Here is a 15,668-nt window from a genome sequence, read left to right as displayed (position 1 = left end):
CGGCGTCTCCAGACTCTGTCATGTCTGTCACATGTGCTCAGTGTGAACCTTTCATCTGTGAAGAGCACAGGGCGCCAGTGGCGACTGCCAATTCTGGTGTTCTGTGGCAAATGCCAAATGTCCTGCACGTGAGCACAACCCCCAACTGTGGACGTCGGGCCCTCATACCAACCTTATGGAGTCGGTTTCTAACCGTTTGTGCAGACACATGCACATTTGTGGCCTGCTGGAGGTCATTTTGCAGGGCTCTGGCAGTGCTCTTCCTGTTCCTCCTTGCACAAAGGCGGAGGTAGCAGTCCTGCTGCTGGGTTGTTGCCCTCCTACAGCCCCCTCCACGTCTCCTGGTGTACTGGCCTGTCTCCTGGTAGCGCCTCAAGCCTCTGGACACTACGCTGATAGACACAGCAAACCTTCTTGCCACAGCTCACATTGATGTGCCATCCTGGATGAGCTGCACTACCTGAGCAACTTCTGTGGGTTGTAGAGTCCGTCTCATGCTACCATGAGTGTGAAAGCACAACCAACATTCAAAAGTGACCAAAACATCAGCCAGAAAGCATTGGTACTAAGATGTGGTCTGTGGTCCCCACCTGCAGAACCACTCCTTTATTGAGGGTGTCTAGATAATTGCCAATAATTTCCATCTATTGTCTATTCCATTTGCACAACAGCATGTGAAATTGATTGTCAATCAGTATTGCTTCCTAAGTGGACAGTTTGATTTCACAGAAGTTTGATTTACTTGGAGTTATATTCTGTTGTTTAAGTGTTCCCTTTATTTTTTGAGCAGTGTATATTGTCTGCATTTAAAGGGAACCTGTCACCAGTTTTTGAGTCTCTGAACAAATGTCACCACCTTAATCTGCACCTATGCTGCATTCCATAAACGTGTCCATCATCTCCTGACTCCCCCTGTATATCCTTAAAAATACCTTTTAATTGCTCCCACACTGTATGTAAATGAGGATGGTCCGGTTTGATGGGTGTCATCTCTGCGGCGTCTGTGTCTCCTCTCCTAATTGCCGTCCTCCGGCTCCGATTGATGTGGATGACATGTCCTGCGTCATCCACATAGCAAAATGAAATTTCACGCCTGCGCAGTAGCATGGCCGGCCTGTGCAGGAGCTCTTTGCCCCGCCCTACTGCGGGTAGAGCATAAAACATCACTACGCCAAGCGATGTCATTACAGTCATTTCCACTGGTAGGGGAAAAACCAATGAGGGGCGAAAGCTTCCGGTACGCTGGAGCCAGAATGACTTCGCTTGGCACTTGCGCAGGGAGGTTTTATGCTCTGCCCACAGTAGGACAGAGCCAAGTGCGCCTGCAAGTCTACTGAGCAGGCGTGAGATTTCGTTTCACTACGTGGACAAAGCAGGACGTGACATCCACATTAATCACAGCCAAAGGACAACGATTAGAAGCAGAGAGGAGGCACAGATGCCGCAGAGATGCCGCCCATCAGACCGGACCATCTTCATACATACAGTGTGGGAGCAATTCAAATGGTATTTTTGGGAGCATACAGGAGGAGTCAGGAGATGATGGACATGTTTATGGAATGCAGCACAAGAGCAGATAAAAGTGGTGGCATTTGTTCAGATACTAAAAACTGGTGACAGGTTCCCTTTAAATGAAAACTACTGCTCATATTTGTATGTATGTATGTATGTATGTTCACACACACACACACACACACACACCAGTATATGAAAACTCAAAAATGTGGGCAAAGTGATAAAATTCAATGAGCAGAATGTAGTTTTGACATTATATTAAAAGCTACAGAGGACACTATAAGAGTGATTTAAAGAGACAAAATGTGCTCTGTGTATTATAAGTATGCTAATGCAAGAACAAGGCCAATATTTAGGAGGTTTTCTGGAGCTTTACCACTGTACAATGATAGGCCACCGATGTTTGATCAGTGAGGTCTGACCTATGGGACCCCCGGTGACCAGCACAATGAAGAGAGCAGGGCAATCCTGAGACTACTGCTTGCTTGTCATCTCACAGAGTGTTGTGAGCACACAGGGTTGTGCACCGCAGCCACATGCCATCCGGGCGCACACCTCTGCGTGAACCGATATTGCCACCCTCTATCTACCCACGATATTCACCATTGTACTAAAATGATTTCTCATTACATCTGAGAAAGGCATATTTGCAATCAAATGTTGGCAATGCTACAATCGTACAAAGGATAGTGATCAATTCTAAAGATCCAGCCATAACTCACCTTTATGTTCCCTACAAAATCCATTTTTACCGGAGCAAATACAGTCGGTCCAAGCTTGTCTATGGAGATACAAAGAATGAGATCAACAATTTTGTCCAAATTCCACCCCAGTAATATTACCTTCATGAAGCCGTTTAATAACCAAAAACTTTAAAGGGGTTATCCAGCCTTTTAAATGTGTGTGGTCCATCGATGTTTATTTGAACCAAATGAATGTATCTACCCAAATACAAAAGTTTAAGGTTCCGATGACACCATAATGGAATGCGGTGCATGCTCCGCGAATACCCTGCCTGTGTCCACACCCTATAGTAGAGCAGTATTAAGTGCATTGGATATGAACAAAGTCTTATCCTTCCTACAACTAAGGGATAGCAGATTCATTCTAACAGGGTTTGGCTTAAATGAATGTAAAGAGAATACTAAGAATAAGATGTCAGTATTCTGTATGCTGTATGCTACCTAATATGGTGCACTACATGTAACAGTGTAACTGAGCAGGCACACCTCTCCTTGCTGGTGCAGGCCAAAGTGGCTGTCGGCCTCCTGCCAGGCACTGGTGTTGTAAACTGTTCTTGTTCCTTAGAGGATATTAAAAAGGTGGAGTATTTTTAAAAGGGAATCTGTCAGCAGGTTATGCTCACCCATCTGGGAGCTGCATGATATAGGGGCAGAACCCTAATTCCAGCGTTGAGCCACTTACTGGGCTGCATGCTTTCATTTTGATAAAATCACTGTAATCTGCTGCAGATCTACCAGTTCTCTGAATGCTGAGCTCTGTATAATCCTGCCCACACCACTGATTGGTAGCTTTCAGTGTACACTGTGCATAGGCAGAAAGCTGCAATTAGTGATGGGGATGAGGTTATTCAGAGCTCGGAGGACTATTTGGCGGCAGCTTTAATAGTCGTCTAGTGATCATCCACTGCTAATAAACAGTGATTTTATTAAAACTACAGCAAGGAGTCCAGTAAGTGACACTGCTGGAATCAAGGTCTCTGTCTCTATAGTATGCTGCTTTCAGATTAGGTAGTAAAAATTTGGGGAGATTCACTTTAAATGTCTTCTGACATGTCACCAAGACAGGGTAGAGGGAGGGGGGTATCACACTTTCCCACCTGTATCAATGAGGTGTAATGAATGAATGTTTCCTGGATATTTCGTCCCCTTTTTAGCAAACACAAAAGAAAACCAAATGGTAAAAGGACCTAAAGTATGGCTGCCTTATGCAAGCCCTGATCTGTACAGGTGACACTGATAATGCAACCAATAGACTACACAGAGGACATACCCAAAACTGGGACTATTGCATAGCAGGAGTCCAAGAAATATTCTGAGGGTATGCCTTCTTCATCCTCATATACAAGATCGTTAAATCTGAAAAGACAAATGATCCACCATTATATGCACAGATCAGATGATCAATATTTCTATGAATATTCTTGTCTAATTTCATTACAATTAGAATAAATATTTAATGCTCTGGTTTTCTGAATCCAGACACCCAGGGGTCCATATCACACTGGCTTTAGGGATCAGAATTGTGCCTTATCTGCTCCATTGTGATTAAAGGTTACACATTGTATCTGGCTCGAGTTCAGTTTTTGGATTTCAAAGAAAAGTTTTGGAATAAAAATGTATGTTTATTGGCTGCTGTGGGCAACACGGACAAATTTTTTTTCTGACTAATGAGGATTTTAGAGAATTATAAATGACTACTGAAATTAGTGTAAATTCCTACAAACATGTATCTGTAGGCTCTTCTAACAACTCATGTGAATGTGATTGGTGTAGAAGCTAGAAAAGCTCAAGTCACATTTATTTATTTTACTTGCTTATATAGCGCCAATAATTCTGTAGCACTTTATAGATATTATCATCTCTGTCCCCATTGGGGCTCACAATCTACATTCCCCATCAGTATGTCTTTGGAGTGTGGGAGGAAACCGGAGAACCCGGAGGAAACCCAAGCAAACACGGGGAGAACATACAAACTCCTTGCAGATGTTGTCCTTGGTGGGATTTGAACCCAGGACCCCAGCGCTGCAACAATGCAGTGCTAACCACTGAGCCACCGTGCCCAAACATATCCATAAATTCCTAAGGATATTCCTATTGTCCTCCATCTGGCCTGTATATAATATATATATATATATAATTATAATTTATTTTTATTATTATTTTTTACAGACAAGTGTACTCTTCTTTCCTATGCGAAGGCATCTAGTGTAAATAAGATATGTTGGGTACTGGAGAACATTATGGGTCACGTATGCCAATGTATACATAATAATGATAATAATAATAATCTTTATTTTTATATAGCGCTAACATATTCCGCAGCACTTTACATACATTATACATATGCCGGGGCATATAATGGAGCCCTCTGTCAGATGTATACATAGGGAAAGCCTCCAACAACATGATGTACATATCAAACACTCCTCCTCCATAAGTGGCTGAATATAATCATTCATACCTGTGAGTCATTGTGCTGAAAAATGTTTGGGGCAGATGTGTAGCGTTGCCCCCTCCTTCAGCCACGCTCCCTCCTCCTTCGTCTTGCTGTAAGGTGCCAGTCACTGCAGGTAGATCTGCGTCAGTGTCATTCACACCATAGTGTAGGTCATCGCCTCGTGTATTTGGCGGCACTATGTCTATATCACTTTCAACTCCTGTAAGAAAATAATTGCCAGCAGCTATAAACATCAAAGTATTACAAAAGTTCCTCAGCTTCAGATAACCCCTAGCCAAATGTCCTAACAGCGATAGTCCACTTATAAAAGCCATTTACTAGTCTGCAGCCACCACTAGGAGGAGCCCAGCAGCTTGTACTGCGCCCCGTTATGTGGAAGAGACTCTGTACTTGTATGAAATAGCAGATGGGTTTCTGGTAATATATTTTGCAGTATACGCATTAGTGGGTTTTCTTTTTATCTAAAGTGATACTTTTCTTTTAAACATTTACCTTTTGGGCCTTAATCCATTCCAGTGCAATACCTTGATTATTAGATTTTTGTTTTTTCTGTATGCAATATTTTTTATTTTAATGTTTAAGCAAAGCATGCAAAAAAAAAAATTATTCTGCTTTTCTGGCTATAGTTTTTTCAGACATCATAAATTGTGTTTTGCATTTTCTATACGGGTGGTAAAAAAATAATAAATATATGCATTTTTTAGATGACTAATGACTTTTTTTAAATGAAATAAAAAGAAAAACTGAAGAGGTTTTCCCATTTTAGAAAACCCCAGTCACCAGGAGCAAATAAAAAAATAAAACAAACTGTCCTTTACTCACCCTCCCTGGGTCGAGCACGGAGTCTCTGCCACTGCTCCCAATGATCATTATGTTATGCAGTGCTGATCTCACGTCAACAGCGCTGCAGCCAATAATTGGATTCAGTGTCTCGTGCCGTCAACTCAAGGAGAGCTTCTTATTCCAGTTATTGTCTACGGCACTGTCAATGTGATGCTGGGGCTGCAGTCATAACAGGCACTGGGAGCGGTATGAAAAACTCAGCGCCCGACCCGGGGAGGGTGAGTAAAGAAAAATTTGCATTTTTTTTAAATAAACTGCAGCCAGATGACAGTAGTTTTCTGAAAATGGAAAACCCCTTTAAAAATAATTGTTTATTCCGTATTTTATCTTTTTTTTTTTCAAACTATCTTTATTGCTTTTTAATGGGGAGGAATACAATACACAGGATGGGATTAAAAAAATGCAAATAACAAGGTCAGTAGGAAGGGAAGGCAAGGGTATATGGTTGGGGAAAGATTGGAGGGACATAGGAAATAAGTGTGAATTTACAGTAGGTCAACCGAACCATTTGCACTCTACTTAAAATCGGAATTTTATCTTTTTTTTTTAACATTTTTCAATGTTTCTTTTACATTATAGCATCACAAGGGGACTAGAGATTTCTCTTGGCAGGGAGTACAAGCTCTTAGCGCCCATACACAAAGGGGATGTCAAGGATTACAAATACATGGATGCTTTCTTTAGGAACAGTGCCATCCCTGAAATGACTAGAGCAGCACGATAATGCCATGCACAATCTTTGGTCAGTGGTTGAGCTGTTTTTAAAAGAAAGCGGCTATGTTTTTCTAATTTCCAACATGGCAAGTTATCACCTTACAGAAGGTCCCATCAATGGCGGTCCCATAGCCAATGAATGAATAGAGTGGTGGCAATCAATGTATTTGCGAGCCCTGCTCTCGAAACTGGTGGAGGTCCTAGCAGTGAGACCTCCAAGGCGATAACTTGCCATATTGGAACTACCCCTTCAAGAAAGATTGTGTCAGAGGGTAATGAAACAAACTTTTGCCTCCTTAAAGGTAGTTTGAGCAGATGTTTCTTTACCTCCTAAATCGTTTGATTTCTCATTCTCCCGGGAAGCCACAGGCACAGTCTTGGAAATTTCCATACCAAGACAACGAATATTTTCAACTCTGGAATGATCGTAGTGATTGGTCTGCTCGTTTTCAAGGTTATTATTCAGCTCGACTTTCCTAAAAGATTTGAAATGATTATATGGCAGCAATGTATTGTTACATAACGATAAAACAAGCGTACATACAGAATATAGAAGAGCCCCATGATGAAACAGAATTAAAGTATTTGCCCCTTACAGATATCGGCCGATTAGTGCAAATCTTTTTTTTGAAAAAGAAAGTATTTTGGAAAAGTGATTTATATCCTTTCAGAAATAACAGATCTGGCAAAAACACAACAACAAGTCCTCCTGCAAGTAACAGAACATGCCAGGACTGCGGAGATAAGGGGGCACTCCTCGGCTAACACAGACCCCCCTGTGGAGAGTGCATGGGGAATTGGAAACCACAAATGAGTAACATCATGCCACATTTATATCTGGATCATTTCATGCCTTTCAAAATGAGAAACAAAGCCAAAAATATATTAAGTTATTAAGGCTAGGGATTATTTTATCCGCACTTACCTTTGTGCTGAATTCTGACTAGACACAGTAGAGCGGCGTACCTAAAATTACAGAAAAAAAAAAGAAAAAGGAAAAATTAAAAGTTTGGTTAGTGTTATGAACCCCATGACCTCCATTTTTACAGTAACTAGGAGGAGAGGATGATGTATCAAAATGCCAAAGTTTACACGTACAGAAAATGTTAAAGAGGTATTCCCACCACTGGCATTTACCAGCCATCTGCAGCATTGGGTGAAATCACTGAGAACCGCACCAAACAATAGAATGAGGGGCATGAGCCCCCATCGTCCTCACTGCCTAAACAGGAGTTTGACAAGAGTGGGGTGCAAGCATTAACGGTGCTGCTCCAGTCAGGGTCTCAATTCCAAACTTTGCTGGATGGATCATCAGGTAACAGGACTGTCTGCACCGGTCATCAGGGGCTTCCATTATTTTTTTGCACTTTCAGCCTCCTGGGGAACGAGACGTATCCAGAAATTCTTACAGATATCCTAATAGTCAGGACAAATAGGACCAAACGTATTTTCATACTCCACTCATGGCAATGCTGTGGGGACAAAGGGCTTTATCCATATAATGTATAGATTACAGCGGTAGTTGCTCGCCTAGTATAGTTGCGTGAGACAAAACTCAAGTAAAGTTTCAAATGAGAGGTTTTCCAGCTGCTGCAGCTCCACAGATTGGCAGATCCAATGTGGCAATTGGAGATGTAGGTAACCTGCGCTGCTGGTAGTGTGTCCACAAATAATTCCAATGTGCGATAGGAGGGGACAGTGAGGTTTATCTCAACGCGTTTCGAGTTCTCAAACTTCTTCAGAAGAAGAACCACAATATGGTTCTCCTGAAGAAGACATTTAAGAACATCGAAACACGTTGAGAATAAACCTGTCTGCCCCCTCCTACCGCACATTGGAATAATTTGTGGACACACTACCAGCAGAGCAGGTTACCCACATCTCCGATTTCTCCATACTCCACCTTAGATTATGGACATCAACTCAGAGGGATGATGATGCTTTTCTTTTAAAGCAGTGTTGTCACAACAAGAAATACTTATAGGGAATCTGTCAGCAGGTTTTTACTATGTAATCCAAGAGCACCATGATGTAGCGGCTGAGCCCCTGATAACAGCTGTGTTTTGCTGTTTTAATATAATCAGTGTTTTATCAGCAGGAGGTGATCATTACAGGATGAACTGTGTCATGCCTGCTAGTCCAACCACGTCCCCGCCACTGATTAGCACCCTTCTATCACTATACATTGTCAGCTTTCTGTGTACAATCAGTGATATGGGTGAGGATATACACAGCTCAGCATAGATCTGCAGCAGAGAAAACTGGGATTCTATCACAAGTGCTGCACCCAGTAAACTAAGTGATACATCACTGGAATTAGTCTGTCCCTACATCATGCTGCAGTTGGATTACATAGCAAAACCTGCTTGCTGATTCTTTTAAACCACCATTTGGCTTTTTTTTTTTTTATTTCATCGCCGAGTAGTATTACTAATCCATATTCCCTGTTCCCAGCAAAATACTTACAAGTCGCCATCTTCTGATCTTCCGTGGAGTGGTGCTTTAAGGTTTTTCTAGGCACAGGGGAGTGAAGTGCAATCACAGACTATAGAGATCTACACCGTGCTACGCTGATGACCTTGCCTCTGGAGCTCTTTCACAAGAGGTCATCCGTGCAGCATATCTCCAACGCAGGTGAGTTGGTTGTCAAACAGTACCTTGTTTGGTCTCAGGGCAGAGAGATGTGGAGATCCAAGATGTGGAGATCCTGGGGGAGTGGCGTACATCGGGCGAGACGTGAAGGTGTTATTGGCAATCTGCATACACTCCTCCAGGGTTTTCAGGAACGTATTGCATGTTGACTTCAAAAGAGCTCCCATATCAAGTTCCTCCTAACAGAACAGCAAAGACATCTCCCATTACAGAGCGGCTCTTCATACATAGGTGTACACCATGATGTCATTATCTATCATGAGGGCATTTAAAAAAAAGACTTTAAACACGAGAAATGAAGCGGTCAGAAGATACAGGAACACTCAGGTGCCTTGTCATTATTAGTGATGGTCTCTTACAATAAATTAATTATGCTTTAATTACTGAAGCTGATGCAGAACCTCTTTACGATGAGGAACTTTATGACAACCCTTGACTGATCTGTTCTCTTCACACAGAGATTGTGAATATCTCCAATGATGAAAGTAGGGAAAAGTTGGATGCTGCACAGTCACCAGGATGGCAAAGCAGCAGGGACTTATCTGAGGTTTATGAGACTTCTTACAGCAGCAGTTACTTATTAACAGCGCACACTCACCGCTGCCTTTTCATGAGACAGACGGTAAACATCCACTACTCATAGGCTCATAATACTCATAAGCTGAGTCCAGATTCACCTACCTGAGATTCAGAAGAACCGATAACAGATGTGTCTTTCGTCTTATTCACTTGCTGGACCAAGATGTCACAGTACAGTCTTAATTCAGACATCTTCGTTTTAAGAGTTTCCGTGCTGTCACTAAACTCTGTAAAAAAATAAATAAATGGCAGATGAGATGCAGTACTTAAGATTGGTCACTAGAAAACATAGGGCGCTGTCTGCTGTTCCAGAACACAGCTGTTGTCAGGCCAGGTGTGAGTGCAACACAGAGTGGAAAGGGATCCCAGACACTAGTGAAAGGGGGAAGAGGTGACCTCCTAATCTGGACTAGCGTCACCCTGTCTCCCCCTAATGTCCCTGTACAGCCTCCGCAGCTGTCGCCGATCACGTGCCTCGCCCTACTATCCCTGGCATAAGGCTATAGCTTGGGGTGGAAGGAGATGGAGCACTAGTCAATCTCCGCTAGCACTCTAAAGACAAAAGGGGAAGACAACACAGGGGAACAACAACTCAGCTTTAGAAGAACTCCAACAGGGCACACGGCCTCAAGACTCCAGAGAGGACGATATGCTACTTCAGTCAAGTTCCAAGTAGAAAAGGGTATAACCGGTGATGCCCACCTAGACACACCAGGTATATATACACCCAGACTAAAGGGAGGTAGTCGCTGGGTCCTAAACACAGCCTCCTGTCTAGGCAGCTGTCAGCATTGCCAAACGTGGAGATCTCCTGCAAACCACTAAAGGATGACTATCTGTCACCTCTGACACACCCGTGACAGTACCCCCACCTACAAGTGCTCTCTGTACGCTCAGGACCGGGTTTCTCAGGAAAAGAGGTGTGGAAAGAGTGAACCAATCTGGGAGCGTTCACCACTGAAGCTGAAACCCATGTCCTCTCCTCCGGACCATAGCCTTTCCAGTGCACCAAGTATTGCAGAGAACGACGTTGGAGACGAGAATCTACTATCCTCGAAATCTTGAACTCCAAATTACCATCAACCATTACTGGGGGCGGTGGTAAAGGAGAGGGCTCAAGAGGTTCTACGTACCTTTTGAGTTTTAAGGGCCCGAGGAAGTTCAATACGAAACGCTGCTGGGTTAATGACGGCGGTAATTTTGTAGGGACCAATAAACCTTCAATCTTATATTCTTGGTAGACAACCACACAGTGTCATTCACATTCAGGTCCGAACCTGGCAAGCATTTTCTGTCAGTCATACGTTTATACCTGTCACCCATGGTCTTCAAATTACACATTTGCGGTGAAGCAAACTGTTCCTCCTCAGGAACTCCTGAAGCTCCTCCCCCACTAAAGGTAACAAACTGTGGATGATAACCGTATGCACCAAAACCAGTGACCTGTCAGTGGATTCTTGATGGCAAATTCTGCCAGCGGTAAGTAGGATGCCCAATCCTCCTGATTTTCGGAGACGAAACACCTGAGGTAGGTCTCCAAGTTCTGATTGACACACTTGGTCTGACCATTCGACTGAGGGTGGAAGGCAGAGGAAAAGGACAGCTGCACCCCCAGTCAAGAACAGAATGCCTTCCAGAACTTGGAAACAAACTGGGTCCCCCGATCAGACACCACATGGAAGCTTCACAATCTCATTTATGAACACCTGAGCAAGTGTCTTAGCATTAGGAAGTGCAGGTAAAGCGACGAAGTGAACCATTTTACTGAACCCCTTTGAATTTTTCACTCTTTGTTTCATTGCAGCCATTTGGTAAATTATAAAAGTTCATTTTTTTTCTCATTAAAATACACTCTGCACCCCATCTCTCTGAAAAAAAACAGAAATGTAGAAATTTTTGCAAATTTATTAAAAAAGAAAAACTGAAATATCACATGGTCATAAGTATTCAGACCCTTTGCTCAGACACTCATATTTAAGTCACATGCTGTCCATTTCCTTGTGATCCTCCTTGAGATGGTTCTACTCCTTCATTGGAGTCCAGCTGTGTTTAATTAAACTGATAGGACTTGATTTGGAAAGGCACACACCTGTCTATATAAGACCTCACAGCTCACAGTGCATGTCAGACCAAATGAGAATCATGAGCTCAAAGGAAAGGCCCAAGGAGCTCAGAGATAGAATTGTGGCAAGGCACTGATCTGGCCAAGGTTACAAAAGAATTTCTGCATTACTCAAGGTTCCTAAGAGCACAGGGGCCTCCATAATCCTTAAATGAAAGAAGTTTGGGACCACCAGAAGTCTTCCTAGACCTGGCCGTCCAGCCAAACTGAGCAATCGTGGGAGAAGAGCCTTGGTAAGAGAGGTAAAGAAAAACCCCAAGATCACTGTGACTGAGCTCCAGAGATGCAGTGGGGAGATGGGAGAAAGTTCCACAAAGTCAACTATCACTGCAGCCCTCCACCAGTCGGGCCTTTATGGCAGAGTGGCCCGACGGAAGCCTCTCCTCAGTGCAAGACATATGAAAGCCCGCATAGAGTTTGCTCAAAAACACATGAAGGACTCCCAGACTATGAGAAATAAGATTCTCTGGTCTGATGAGACAAAAATAGAACTTTTTGGTGATAATTCTAAGCGGTATGTGTAGAGAAAACCAGGCACTGCTCATCACCTGCCCAATACAATCCCAACAGTGAAACATGGTGGTGGCAGCATCATGCTATGGGGGTGTTTTTCAGCTGCAGGGACAGGACGACTGGTTGCAATTGAAGGAACCATGAATGCGGCCAAGTACAGAGATATCCTGGATGAAAACCTCTTCCAGAGTGCTCTGGACCTCAGACTTGGCCGAAGGTTCACCTTCCAACAAGACAATGACCCTAAGCACACAGCTAAAATAACAAAAGAGTGGCTTCAGAACAACTCTGTGACCATTCTTGACTGGCCCAGCCAGAGCCCTGACCTAAACCCAATTGAGCATCTCTGGAGAGACCTGAAAATGGCTGTCCACCAACGTTCACCATCCAACCTGATGGAACTGGAGAGGATCGGCAAGGAAGAATGGCAGAGGATCCCCAAACCCAAGGCGACTCATGCCTGTAATAGCTCAAAAGGGTGCTTCTACTCAATACTGAGCAAAGGGTCTGAATACTTATGACCATGTGATATTTCAGTTTTTCTTTTTTAATAAATTTGCAAAAATTTCTACTTTTCTGTTTTTTTTCAGTCAAGATGGGCTGCAGAGTATACTTTAACCCCTTAATAACATCTGACGTACTAATACGCGTCTGTGCCCTGGGACTTAAGAGCCAGACCCGTATTAGTACGTTATCGCGATCGCGCGCGCGCACACAGGCTGTGCGGGCGCGATCGCCGCCGGGTGTCAGCTGATTGTCACAGCTGACACCCGTTACTATGTGCAGGGAGCGGTCCTGCACCGCTCCCAGCACATTAACTCCTGCGATGCTGCGATCGAAGTCGATCGCAGCCGATCGCAGCATTACGGGGGCAAGGGGAGGTGATCGCAGATACTCACCTCCTCTTCCGGCTTCCAGCGCTGTCTGCAAAGGCTTCCCGGGTGTTGCCATGACGACCCGATGTCGTCATGACAACATCCGGGTCACCAGACAGCAGGAAGATTGTTTGGACATGCGCAGTGCATCTCCAAACAATCTTCTCACTGTGCAGCGCTGATAGCCTGTATGACACAGGGATGGTGCTGCATTCCTGTGCCATGCAGGCGATCAGAGGAAAAAAAAGTGAAAGTCCCATAGTGGGACAAAGTAATAAAGTATAAAAACTGTCAGTAAGTGAAAAAAAAAAAAAAAAATTGCAAAAATATAAAAAAAAATAATAAAATAATCCACCAAAAATAAAAATATAATGTACCCATCAATAAATATTATTATAAAAAAAAAAAAAAAAAAAAACAACAATAAAAGTACACATATTTGGTATTGCCGCGTCCGGAACAACCTGATCTATAAAACTGTCCCACTAGTTAACCCCTTCAGTGAACACGGTAAAAAAAAAAAAGCAAAAAACAATGCTTTATCACCATACCGCCAAATAAAAATGGAATAACACGCGATCAAAAAGACGAATATAAATAAAAATGGTACCGCTGAAAACGTCATCTCGTCCCGTAAAAAACAAGCTGACATACAGCTCCATCAGCCGAAAAATAAAAAAGTTATAGCTCTCAGAATAAAGCTATGCTAAAAAATATTTTTTTCTATAAAATTGCTTTTATTATGTAAAAGTGCAAAACATAGAAAAACGATATAAATGTGGTACCGCTGTAAACGTACTGACCCGAAGAATAAAGCTGCCTTATCACTTTTACCACACGCGGAACAGAATAAAAAAAAAAAAAACAATTCCTGAATTGTTGGTTTTTGTTTATTCTGCCTCCCAAAAATCGGAATAGAAAGCGATCAAAAAATGTCACGTATCTGAAAATGGCACCAATAACAACGTCAACTCATCCCGCAAAAAACGAGCCGTCACATGACTGTCTGCCAAAATCTGGAAAAATTATAGCGCTCAAAATATGGCGATGCAAAAACTAGATTTTACAAAAAATGCGTCTTTTTGTGTGTGACAGCTGTCAGTCATAAAAACCCCATATGATTCTGGCATTGCTGTAATCACACCGACCCGAAGAATAAAGTCGTCTAATCACTTATACCGCACGAGGAACGGCGTCAAAAATAAACTCTTGGGTTAGGATTGGGCTAGGGTTAGGGCTGGGTTTGGGGTTAGGGTTGTGCTACGGTTAGGGCTGGGGTTGGGGTTAGGGCTGGGGTTGGGGTTAGGGCTGGGGTTAGGGTTATGATGGGGTTGGGATTTTTTTCAAAAGTAAGAAAAAAGATGACGATATGGCGACTAGTGTTGAGCGCAAGTGCTCGCTACTTGAGTTTGCATCGGGTGCTCTGGTATGCATTGAGTATCGTGGGTATTTGAGTGACATGCTCGAGTCTCTGCCCCATATGCTTCGCAGCCAAAAAAACTTTACGGGGATTGCCTGCCATGCACGAGCGATCCCCGCATGTTTTTTTTTGGGTGTCTAATAACCGTGAAACATGCGGAGCAGGGACTCGAGCATGTCACTCGAGCACACGCTGTACATGGTGCATACCTGAGTACCCGATGCAAACTCAAGTAGCGAGCACTTGCGCTTAAGACTAATGACAACTTATTCAATATGATGACCTAATGTAAACAAATTCTGTGTCGTACCTCTGGGTTCAAAATGTTCACTATACACCTTAATAAAATCCTTGAGGGGTATAGTTTCCAAAATGGGGTCACTTGTGGGGGAGCTCCACTGTTTAGGCACATCACGGGCTCTCCAAACGCGACATGGTGTCCGCTAACAAATTGAATGGAAAATCGGCTCAAATTGTTAGCGGACGCCATGTTGCGTTTGGAGAGCTACTGCGTGCACAAACATTGGAGCTCCCCCACAAGTGACCCCATTTTGGAAACTAGACCCCCCAAGGCACCTATCTAGATGCATAGTGAGCACTTGGAATCCCCAGGTGATTCACAAATTGATTCGTAAAAATGAAAAAGTGAAAAAAAAAAACACTTTTTCATATTTATGAATCAATTTGTGAAACACCTGGGGGTTCCAAGTGCTCACTATGCATCTAGATAGGTGCCTTGGGGGGTCTAGTTTCCAAAATGGGGTCACTTGTGGGGGAGCTCCAATGTTTGGGCACACAGGGGCTCTCCAAACACGACATGGCGTCCGCTAATTATTCAAGCAAATTTTACAATCAAAAAGTCAAATGGCGCTCCTTCCCTTCCGAGCCCTGCCGTGCGCCCAAACAGTGTTTTTTCCCCACATATTGGGTATCTGCGTGCCCAGGGGAAATTGCACAACAAATTTTGGGGTCCATTTTTTCTTGTTACCTCTGTGAACATAAAAAAAATTGGGTCTAAAGTAACATTTTTGTGAAAAAAGTTAAATGTTCATTTTTTTCTTCCACATTCAAAAAATTCCTGTGAAGCACCTGAAGGGTTAATAAAGTTCTTGAATGTGGTTTTGAGCACCTTGAGGGGTGCAGTTTTTAGAATGGTGTCACTTTTGGGTATTTTCTGTCATAAAGACCTCTCAAAGTGACTTCAAATGTGATGTGGTCCCTAAAAAAATGGTTT

The 15,668-nt window shown here is 43.1% G+C and overlaps 1 protein-coding gene across 1 annotated transcript in view; it reads right to left on the bottom strand.

Annotated features, from left to right (window-relative positions):
- Positions 1-15,668, bottom strand: part of PLEKHA8 (pleckstrin homology domain containing A8) — a 38,149-nt gene that overhangs the window by 11,320 nt on the left and 11,161 nt on the right. The window contains exons 4-10 of the mRNA XM_073677926.1: positions 9,607-9,731; positions 8,931-9,104; positions 7,199-7,239; positions 6,601-6,749; positions 4,720-4,915; positions 3,529-3,614; positions 2,238-2,296 (exon numbers count right to left, since the gene is read on the bottom strand). Of these exons, the coding sequence (XP_073534027.1) occupies positions 2,238-2,296; positions 3,529-3,614; positions 4,720-4,915; positions 6,601-6,749; positions 7,199-7,239; positions 8,931-9,104; positions 9,607-9,731 (830 nt within the window). The remainder of the gene's footprint in view (positions 1-2,237; positions 2,297-3,528; positions 3,615-4,719; positions 4,916-6,600; positions 6,750-7,198; positions 7,240-8,930; positions 9,105-9,606; positions 9,732-15,668) is intronic.

This window comes from Phyllobates terribilis, unplaced genomic scaffold, assembly GCF_046119375.1.
Source record: "Phyllobates terribilis strain yellow unplaced genomic scaffold, ASM4611937v1 Scaffold_4__5_contigs__length_816908805, whole genome shotgun sequence".
Lineage (NCBI taxonomy): Eukaryota > Metazoa > Chordata > Amphibia > Anura > Dendrobatidae > Phyllobates > Phyllobates terribilis.
The sequence above is the reverse complement of the archived record's forward strand: the minus strand, read 5'-3'. Positions and strand labels throughout refer to the sequence as shown.